The sequence below is a fragment of the Girardinichthys multiradiatus genome, chromosome 22 (genome assembly GCF_021462225.1).
Source record: "Girardinichthys multiradiatus isolate DD_20200921_A chromosome 22, DD_fGirMul_XY1, whole genome shotgun sequence".
In the NCBI taxonomy this organism is placed as follows: Eukaryota; Metazoa; Chordata; class Actinopteri; order Cyprinodontiformes; family Goodeidae; genus Girardinichthys; species Girardinichthys multiradiatus.
The window spans coordinates 10,842,699-10,854,071 of NC_061814.1; the positions used below are offsets into that span (position 1 = coordinate 10,842,699).

At 39.1% G+C, this 11,373-nt stretch overlaps 1 protein-coding gene across 1 annotated transcript; it reads left to right on the top strand.

Moving 5' to 3' along the window:
- The first annotated feature begins 5,667 nt into the window (after positions 1-5,667).
- LOC124859208 (homeobox protein Hox-D9b-like) lies at positions 5,668-9,954 on the top strand. Its single transcript, XM_047351847.1, has 2 exons — positions 5,668-7,283; positions 8,598-9,954. The coding sequence occupies exons 1-2, from the start codon at positions 6,590-6,592 to the stop codon at positions 8,840-8,842; spliced, it is 939 nt and encodes a 312-aa protein (XP_047207803.1). The 5' UTR covers positions 5,668-6,589; the 3' UTR covers positions 8,843-9,954.
- The last annotated feature ends 1,419 nt before the right edge of the window (positions 9,955-11,373 follow it).

Here is an 11,373-nt window from a genome sequence, read left to right on the forward strand (position 1 = left end):
ACAAAATTTCCATAGCAAGCATTAGACTCTGTTTGGAACTGACACCAGAAAATAAGCCCTGTCTGTCCTACCATCACAAAACTGAATGTGTGGGGTTTGCTGAACTCTACTGGAACTTTAACTAGAACTGTGGGCTTTGGTCATATAAAATTCAGCTTTTCAGCAACAAACATTGGACAGTGATATTTATGTCATAGCAGCTTATGCTCAAGGTTGGTGGAGGACCTGATTGTGTTTGAAATATTCTGGGAACCTTGTTAGAGGGCATGGTAAAATGACTTCTTTAAAATAAAGACATTTTGAATAATGTTATGGTGGTCTTCGTTAGTGAACTGAAAACTGGCCATTAATGGGTCTTTCAATAGGATAATCCACTAGAACATTTAGCCAAGTCAACACAGAAATGGCTCGCCAAACACAAAATCAAATTTCCTCCATGGCAATATCAGACCCTAAACCTAAATCCTATAGAACACCTGTGGGCTGTGCTGAAGAGGTGAGAGCATAACAGAGAAACCCAGCATTTTGGACAATCTAGAAAGAGTATTTAAAGAGGAACAGTCAAGATCCTTCGCTCTGCGTCATCTTTATGAAATGTTATAGGAAATAATTCAATGCTGTCCTGTTGGCAAAAGAAGGCCGTGGCAAACACTGACAGTAGAGGTACCAGTTATTACATCACCAGTGATTAAAAAAAAACAACAATTATTTTTCAAAACTAAGTAAATATACTCAAAATAAAAGTTGGATTTTTGGAGATCTTTCTGTGTGGTATCATGCTATTGTGGTCAGCTGTAAAATAACCTGGAGAAAAACACACAGGAGGCATCCCATCTAACTACATGAAAAATTATTGGAAAACAAAAAGATAATTTTCATAATTTTTCAGCATTGTATATTAGCATGATGCATTCTTTTAATCAATTTTTAATCTAAGTCTTTTGTTATTTTCTCTCCTTTCACACTTACAGCAGTTTTAGTAATGAACTTAAAGTTTTAAAAAAGGTTACTATTTTTCTCAAACCATAATAAATTATTGTGAGATAGAAGGTATAATGTGACCCGTGGAAGCTACACAGGAAACTGTGGAGACATTTAATAAGATAGGAAGAGTTATGTTGTTGGGTTACACAAGACACAATTTATTTTGAATGAAAGTTTTTTGTGCAGCAGCCTGGGGTCACACACCGAAAGGGTTTTATAAAGCATTAAAGTGAAGTTGGGGTTATGCACAATCACTTTTGCAACAAGGTAAGTATGCCCAGAGGCACGGTAAAATGAGCTGTAAAGTAAAAGGTAAGATATCAAGAAGCTCTTTATGACCTGAGCAGTAACTTTCTACCACAAAGAGCTGAACCATCAAACTTCTAAAGACCCAGAGTTGTACAAAAGTGAAGAGCAACTTTCATTCTATGTTCTCACTTTTTGTGGGGCTTTTTTGCAGTCATTGGCTCCTGACTTTGAACAACAGGGGTTCCAGACAGCAGAAAACACACAATGAGTCCAAGGCTGCTAATAAACCTTGAACCACAAACAAATCACAGCACACCCTGCCATCATAGCCCTCCATTTCCTCCCCCTGATGACTTTTATTGGGGGCAATCTCGGCAGTCTGCTGCCGCTCTCTTTGTCCATTGAGTCGCTCTGTGTGAGAAGCAGGAATGCAGCTGAGGGTGTGTTTATGTGTGACGTAAAGGAAAGAGAGCAAGATGAAAGGAGAAATGCTGTGTCTGCTTGTAACTGAGGGAATTCAACTCAATGGCTGACAGTAAACTCTCGTACGACATTCTTCACTGCTGCTGCTTTTTCACATTTGTGTATTTTTGTTGTTTCAGTTTCTGTCAGGCATGGTTATGTTTTACGTTTCTCAGTTTTGACGGTATAAAGCTTCGGTCATAGTGGCAATAATGCAAAGGAGTGGTCAAAGCATCAGCAGTTGTTTTTGCAGGAATAACAATATGTTTGTCTGACAGTAAATAGGAGCAGTAGTAGTGACACAACCTGTTGTGGCTCCAACAGCATTGTCTCTGTGACTAAATTTTACTGACTTAATCACGTACAAAATATTCAACCTTAGTTTATTTCACCACTTATGGAGGCAAAAGAATTTATACCCCTTGAACTTTTTCACACATGTCACTGTGGTAAACAAAGTAGTCTGTAATTGTGGAGTGCAAGACAAAGGATGCATGCCTTGGAATTTACAATTATGCGTTTGAACTCAGCCTACCCTTAGTCAGTACTTGGTAGAACCACTTTTCACTGCTGCTCCAAGTCTTCTGGGGTATATCTCTAACAGCTCTGCACATCTAAAGACTGAAATATTTCCCATTCTTAGGTCAGTTTGAATGGAGAGCTGTTGTAAACAGTGTTTTTAATTCTTAACACAGATTCTCATTTGGATTTAGATCTGGACTTTGACTGGACCATTCTAACACATGAATATGCTTTGATCTGAATAATTCCTTTGTTGCTCACGCAGTACATTTAGGCTCACTGTCCTGCAGGAAGATAAGCCTTTGTGCCAATCTTAAGTCTCTCACTAATTTGCTTCCTGCATTCCCCTGCATTTATCTCCATCAATGTTCCCATCAGCTTGGACCAGCTTCTGTGTCCCTGCTTAGTAAGAATCTTACAACATGACACTACTATATTTCACTTTAAGGATGATATGTTAAAGTTGATGTATGATGCTAGTTTTCCACCTTACACAGCGTTTTGTCTGTAGGCCAGAAAGTTCTGTTCTGATCTCATCTGACCAGGGCAATCTCTTTCACATGTTTGCTCTGTCCCCTACATGGCTTGTGGCAAACTATGAATAGGGAATAGGACCTCTTATGACTGTCTTTCAACAATGGCTTCTTCTTGCCACTCTTCCTTAAAGGCCAGATTTGTGGCGTTCACGACCAATAGCTGTCCTGCCAACAGTTTCTATTGTCTGAACTGTGAATCTCAATTCAATTCAGTTCAAAAATACTTTATTCATCCCAAAGGGAAATTAATTGTTGTTGTAGCTCATTTTATACAGGTTTCTTCAAAGAGTAGATGCTGATGGCTGTGAACAGGAGGGATCTCCTGTAGTGGTCTGTCTTACAGCAGATCTGAAGTAGCCTCTGACTGAAGACATTCTGCAACCTTTCTAGAGAGACCACAAGTTTCTTGGCTGCTTCTCTTAATGCTCTCTTGTCCCAGCCCGTCAGTTTAGGTGGATGACCATATCAATGGTAGGCTTACGGTTGTGCCATACTTTTTCTATTTTCAGACGACAGACAAAGTTTGTAATACTGATTAATATTTCCACCCGCTGTAATCTTTTTTTGCCTGACTTGTCTGCTGCTTTACCTGCTTTCAGTTAATGAGCATAAGAGCAAACCTGTTCTTTTGATGGTCTCACAATAGCAATAATTCAAATGTTGCTATTTGTGTTAATTTGCTAATTTGCCCTTAAAAAATACTATTAGTGTGCATCCAGAATTTAATAAAGTGTTCTTTTTATTGATCATATCTTCTGAATAGGCTGCATAATAAAATTAATCTTTAGACACTATTTGTACTTTCATGGATTCCTAAGAACTGTACTGACAAAAACTGTAGCTGTTTTTCTTAGTTTAGGTTTAGTTAGATTCTTTCTCAGTTCTTTCAACACATGCCCTATATTAAGCTATAATACCTTCTGTAAAGCCCTGTGGTGGACTGGCGACCTGTCCAGGGTGTACCCTGCCTCCCACCCATAGACTGCTGGAGATAGGAACCAGCTTCCCGGCGAACCACTATGGAAGAAGCGGTATAGAGAATGACTGACTGACCTTCTGTAAATTTGTTTTTATCCAAACTGTTTACATTCAGGATGATACTTGATTTAAATCTGTTAGTTTACTACCATCCTAATCCATGGAAGAAGAAATCTCAGCTCCAGTGGAACCTTCCTGGTTAAAGAAGGACAAAACAGATACTAAAACTAAAACAAGGTTATCAGTTGTTTCTTTAAAATTATATGTTCTATTAATAAAATATAAAACTAATGCCCTTAACAACAATTTGGTTGCCAATATTCTGTATAAAAGGGAATTTTGGAGGCTACTAATATTACACATTAGAATTATTTAAACTGTACTGTTGCATATTAGTTTGTAAATGTGATGTTCAATAATGATTACATTCTAACATTAGTTTTGCATAGGCATTTTCATTAGAATTAAGCTGAAGATTCTTTTTTAATTAAACTCTATTCTTATGTGTTGTGTGTCTAACAGGGAAGCTAGGACTGATATGTTCATATGGGATGTTTTATGAATGAATATATCGCTAAAGGTTAGGCTAGAAAGTAATATTTAGGAACAGTCATCAGATTTTTGGTTTGGATAACAGGAATGTAGGCTTAAATCCAGATTTAGCTAGTTTAGCAACAGCACTAATGCTAAAATTAAAGTTGCTATCTGTTTGAGCCTCTCAACTCTGACTCAACGCTTGCCACTTTCTTAGTAAAGATTTTAAATAGTTCACTAGTATTTGTGCCTTGCCTAGCTTAGTCTAAATGCTTATGCTAAACTTGCTAGCAAGAGGAAGTTCTTAACCCAGGAAGTCCTCTGTGAACATTACATCTTAGCTGTCAATATTGAGGAAAAACAAACTAAATCCCACTGTCTTAGAACACATTTTTTTAATTTCAGTGTTTACTTAATGTTTTAAGCCGTTACTAATTTAGTGACAGTGCTAATGCTAACATCAAACTTGCTAGCTAGCCCAGTTCCTGAACCTTGAGGCAGCTGATGCCAATAAATGGCCAACTTCGCTGGTTGTCAGGAAGGTTTATATTCCACCTTATTAGAAAACATTTAACCAGATAACTTCATGAAAATAAAAACAATGAAGTTGCGGTAGTGATGATGCCAAAGAGGAGTAGAGGTGATCATAGAGAGCAGATTTCCTGCATCCATAAAACTTGTCTGTGTGCATTAATGACTGGAGCTTTAAAAGCAAATATCCTATAAATCTAATGTATTTGGGAAAGATGAGGTTGCAGGTTTTGAATGTATATCTATTAAGATGATTCTGGATTAGGAAATTTGTAATATTATTCTATTGTTCATGAACTGTTGATTGATGGTGCCGGTATTATTTATTTGAATATTACAATTATAAATTGACAAATATTGCCTTAAGTCAATTTAAAACAGAATAGATAGAAATAAACTCAAAAAACGTATTATTCAGTGTGAGTGAAATGTTTTTTAAATTTATAACTCAGTTATTGTTGAGTAAGTATTAATAAAAATATAATTTTTTTAGTCGTTAAACTAACAAAATGTCTTCTTAGAAATATTGATTAATGTCTACAAAATGTTTATTTGTTGAATTGTGACACTTCATTTTAATTATAAAGAGAGGGTAAACTGGAAATGTACTGTTCTGCTTTTTCGACTTAATGACCAGATTTTATTTTTTCAACTAACAGGTCTATAGTGTGTGATGGAGCTTAAAATAATTTCCTTAAAAACATTGAGACGCGTGCGAAAACACGCAGAGACCAGTGCCTTGCCGCAAGTCGTTTGACGAGCGTCATTCTCCGCTGAATTGTTTTTCCCTTAAAAAAATTATTCTTTCTTATTCACAACATTAAATCATAGTCTGAGTGTTAGTAAAAACTCTTTCAAATTGAAATTTAGTTCAAAACTCACTTTTAGCGTGTTTATTTTTGCAATAATTTTATTACTCATGCGCACATTTGTATAACAGCACAAATGGTTCCAAAGCATTAGGGCACAAACATTTGTATTTATTAAAAATAGGAACTCATTGCTGATTCTGCACAGTAAACTGTGTAAACAAACAAACAAACAAAAACAACAGCAGAATTAAATGAACCCTGCTATTAAAGCAAACACAGTCATATCATAGATGGGTTCAGCGGGTATTTTCTTTTATTAATAACAAATTGTGTCCACCAGCAAGCGAAAAGCAACATGTCCAGCATGAATTTCCACATATATTCAATTTAAATTTAGGTCCGTTTTTGTTATACAGCGCCAGATCATAACACACGTTGTTTCATTGAACTATAAATAAAACCTATGGGTCCAATTTATATCTAGTTGCATGAACCCCAGTTTAACCCAAGGATATTGACTGTAAACTTAACACATGAAGGAATTTACTACCAAAGGAATAACGTTTTCCATTATTCTTGCTTTTAGGAAATCTCATGCCAGAAGCGACAGCACGCTAACTTTAGGTCATTTAGGCTTTTAAGTTATTTTTTTAAATATTATTTTTACTTGTTATTTATTTGTCTATTTATTTTTTTATTTGGCTGTGAAACAACTGCTGCATTTGCATACATGTGAATGCTACATTCAGTCATTTATATTACATTTCTGAGCACAAAAGAATGCTGTGATTTATTCTTCAGCCAGGCTGAACGCTGTCTAATCATGTGATCCGCAGTGTAACCAATTGGCAGCCGAGAAGATGGTAAGGGCAGGAGAAAAAAATACTACCATTTTAGGGGAGGATGCAAACCACTATACCAGCCCATCTAACGTTTTACTGGCGCACTTAAGTGTCTTTTTATTGAAATAATAAAATAAACATGTCGCTAACGAATTATTATTCCATGATGGGTGTCCAAGCCGAGGAGACGTATGGTGCGCATTTCATCCCGGGAGGCTTGCAGGGTTCGACGGCCGGGTGCGCGAAGCCTTCCCGGGGAGCGGAGCCGGAGCAGCAGGAGGAGGGGGGGACCCTTTGCCCACACATCCCGGATTTTTCCCATTTCTCCAACAAAGCGAGCCTGAATGTCTTTTCGCCTTGGACAAACACGTCTACCTCCTCCGCGGTGTCTTCCCAGCTGCAGTCCGCCTCCGGTGCCTCCCTCCCTGGCCTCTTTCATCCACATCCCCTCCTGAGCCACCACCACCACCCTTACTACGGCCCGCAGGCTCCGAGCCACGCCGAGAACCTCGCGTCCACCGCGTCGTCCGACAGCAGGTTTGTCCGCTGCTGGGAGGGGGGGACCCCGACCTCAGAGGCCGCTCTGTCGCAGGTTACACCCAGTTTCCCCGCATGTCTCCCCACGCAGGGGGACCTCTTAAATCCCAGCCCCACGTATGAAGCGATTAAACCAGAGAGCTCCCCACCGTCACACGAAAGCGCCGAGGACTCTAGCTTCACCAGCCCGGCAGAGGTGGTCCTTGAAAGGCTGGGGACGGCGGAGGAGCTGGGGAGGAACTCCGAGCCGAAAAAGGAGGACGAGGAAAGAAAAACACGGCAGCAGCTCGACGCGGGTAAAGACGCAGTAAACCCGAAAGGCAGGAATGTTTATTAGCTGTAAGAAGCGCCAACACACAGGTGTGGCTCAGAGCGTGAGAGTGTTTCTGAGGGGGGGACTGTCTGTAGGTGAGTGCCAGCAACTTTTATAGCCCTATAAATGTCTTGTAAACGGTAAAATATAAAACTTTATTGTCCATTAAAATAATTAAGGGGCTTTTGTTATTTTGCAACTTGTCACCAAAGGATTAGCAGGTTGACTTGGAGAGGGTTTTTTTCTGACCAACTTGTGCTTCAAAGGACGGAATGTGTTTTTCTCCCAGAAATGCAAAGCCTTTGGTTAAAGCTTGTATTAGGACCTCTTTATGAAAGAGGCAACAAATTCATTTTTAATTCAGCGAATCTGATTATGACTCAGAAGTTACATAGAATTGAATAAACACTAACTTATCTACTTTATTTAAATCTGAGAATAAATCTGAGATCACTACTTTTAGTCAGTTCAGCAGGGAATTTATGCAGAATTAGTTTTGTATTTTGTTCTTTGAGGCTTTTATGCAGGTTTATTTATTTAAATTATTATAAGAACCATATGCCTTGTTGTTTGTGTAACTTGCCATTAGAAAAGCTTATTCTGGTGACACGAGTTCACTATAGTTTTGTGTTCATGACTAAGTGTATAATTTAAAAAGGACAAGTATGAAATAACTAAAAGAGGAGGCAATATACCGCAGGAAAACCAACTTGACATTTTTGAACAAAACATTTGAAAATTTAAACGCTTAGGATTAACTTAAAAATTATGTTAAAAAAGACAAAATTGCAATGTTTTATTTTATTTGCATCTTTTATACTGACCTAAGTCCATCTGAAATAAAATGTAAAAACAACTCACTCGTTGCCTATTTTTGCTGGGTGGTTATGAAAGGAGCTAAAAGGCTGTTTTTCCAAGAGTAATGGAGTGTTTGGTGTTTTCCAGACTCAGGTCAGGAATTCAGGATTCCTTTCTCTATGCTTACCTCAGTGTAATGCTACACCTTTTCAAAAATCCTAAAAACAGGTCCTTATGAAAAGTAACTACACGCTTGATTCAATTTAACACTATTTGAACTTCAGGAACTTTGATGCAAAAAGTGATTTATTTAAGCTCTGCTTGGTGGTCTTTCTTCCTTAATGTTTAATGAGCCAAAAGTTGCCGGCCCATAGAGTTTTTCCCTGCGTTTCTTTACCTCTCACAGCACACACAGACACACACCAGCTAGACTGAATCAGACCGCAGAGTGTGCAGCCTAATTAAAAATGTGTGCCCTCTCTGGTGCTTCTCTTCACAGAAAATCCATCCGCCAGCTGGATCCACGCCAAATCGACTCGGAAAAAGCGGTGTCCATACACCAAACACCAAACCCTGGAGCTGGAGAAGGAGTTCCTCTACAACATGTACCTAACGAGGGATCGGCGCCTGGAGGTGGCAGGACTCTTAAATCTGACAGAGAGACAAGTGAAGATCTGGTTCCAGAACAGGCGGATGAAGATGAAGAAGCTAATGATCCGGGAGAGGAGGAGTATGAATGAATGATGGCTCTGGAGGCTGAGTATCTTATGTTATTATATATGTGTATATATATATATATATTTTGTTTTTTGTTTGTATTTTAACTTCCCACCTGTGATGGGGCAAGAGGCGGAGAGGCTATCACTGATTAAGGAAACGCAGTTCTCCAAGATGCTCAGCATCAGCTGCCCTCATCACCTGTTCACAGACTGTGGAGATAATATAGAAATGGGGAGACCAGGATGTGTTGTAATACTTCGCTGCCTTTGGCCCTAATGTTTTAAATAACCAGAACTCCGCTGCAGAAGTCTTCCATCCACAAGTGCTACAGTGACAACAATCTGTAGTATGGCGTTGTAAATAAATATGTATATAACATGATTGGAAATTATAGTAGCAGGTAGGTCATAATCAAAGACTTTGCTCGCCTTAATACAAACAGGCTTCTTAAAATGCATATATGCAGTCCTTGTGAAAGTATTCACACCCTGATCACAGGCACAAATTTCGGTAAATTCCGCTGGGATTGTATGTGATAGATTCACACAAGATAGTGCATACTTGTGAAGTCAAAGAAAAATTATATGTGTTTTTTATTTTACTATTTTTGATAATTCAAATGGGAAAGTTCTGGCATGCAATTGTATTCGGACCTCTCTACTCTTAAACTCCTGAATGAAAATAATCCAGTGCAGCCAAAATTGAACAAAAAGCATCATGAAGACAAAGGAGCACAGCTGGCAGGTCAGGGATAAAGCTGTGCAGAAGTTTAAAGCAGGTTTAGTTTAAAAAAACAATACTGCAAGCTTTGAACACACCATCCCCGTGGGGGATCCATGGTGGTGGCAGCATCATTCTTTGGTTTGATTTTCTCCAGAGCTAAAGTAACTGAGAATTTGTGGCAAAACATAAGAATTGCCACCAACAGTCGCTTGAGATGAAAGGTTGTTCTGCAAAGTATTCACTCAGAGAGGCTGGATACAAAGGCTTGCCACACTTTTCAGATTTTCATTTGTAAAAAGATGTCATCATTTTGCTTCCCTTTCACACCCATGCTCTACATTATGTTGGCCTGTCTCATAAAAATCTCAATAAAAAACACTGCAGTTTGAGGTGTTAATGTGACGAAATATCAACAAAGTTCAAGGGGTGCCATTACTTTTTCAAGGCTCTGGCTCCCATGTCTAAAATTGGAAGCACTTGAAGCATTCTTTGATTTCATACAAACTGTGCTTTCAGTAAGAATGCAGCCATGATTTAACGCTGAATTTATCATCCTGTATAAAATGGCTGTTAGTTAGTCGGGGAAAACCAGAGTTTGCTTCAAGGCAACTCACAAAAATAAATCCCAGCAGAGTAACAAGCATCAACATGGACTGATGACAGAAAACCAAATAATAAGGTGACAAAAGTGGGAAAAAATATGTAAATCTCTTAGATTAATTGGGAAATATTGTAATGTGGCCTGCTTACATTATGCTTTCTTTCATCCCTGCCAATGTTTTCATATGGCAAATGGGAATCACGTAGCAGGGGCTCATGTTTAAATGTACGAGAAGCTTCTGCATCAGCTTCTGATTGAGCAATCCTCCATGATTAACAGAGCTTTTGCCTTGGCCCTTAACACATATAGGTGTGTCATGTTGCTTTTACACTGTTGAAGCGCGAAACACTCGTCTTTCATTTAAGAAGCTATGGTTCGCAAAGAATTTAAGCCTCTGTTTTGATTGTTTTTGTTGTTTTGTTTTGAAAAAAGATCACTATTGAGTGTCTAACAAATAAGTGGCAGCAGATCAGTAGTGTAGATGGGAAGAAAACCACCACAGTCTGGTTTAAAGACGTTGTACAGAAGGCTAAAACGATACCATGAAATGGTATGATCGGGTTCCAAAACAAACATGGTTATGTGATGGAGATAAGCAAGCAGGAAAATAAAAACTTGCTAAAGTCAATTTGTTACATATATGAATTCAAATGTTCTTAGAAGCCATGAAACAGGAGGTGGAGGGTGTCTGCAACTGCCAGCATCCTCTGTGGAAGTGTGTGAGGACAGTTTAGGAGATGTGACCCTCACTCGTGATGCAGATTTTGGTGAAACGTGTGCCGCTGACTTTGCTTCATTCCACGTTGAAGCCAAGACCTGCCGCCCAGTAACAACATGCTGAACAGCTGAAACTTTACATCAAGCAAGCCTGGAAAAGTAAGTAACTGCAGCCATAGGTTTTAAATTAGTCAGTTTCTACCACTTATTCCATAGTGGGTCACGGGGGAGCTGGTGCCTATCTCCAGCAGTCTACGGGCGAGAGGCGGGGTACACCCTGGACAGGTCGCCAGTCCATCGCAGGGCAACACACAAACAACCATGCACACACTCATTCATACACCTAAGGGCAATTTAGAGTTACCAATTAACCTAACAGGCATGTCTTTGGACTGTGGGAGGAAGCCGGAGTACCCAGTGAGAACCCACGCATGCACGGGGAGAACATGCAAACTCCATGCAGAAAGAAACCAAGGCCGGGAATCAAACCCAGGACCTTCTTGCTGCAAGGCAA

Excerpts from the sequence above, each read along its gene's own strand:
- LOC124859208 (XM_047351847.1), top strand. The coding sequence starts at position 6,590 with ATGTCGCTAACGAATTATTATTCCATGATGGGTGTCCAAGCCGAGGAG. Across the intron at positions 7,284-8,597 it reads ACGGCAGCAGCTCGACGCGG|AAAATCCATCCGCCAGCTGG; the intron begins GTAAAGACGCAG and ends TTCTCTTCACAG.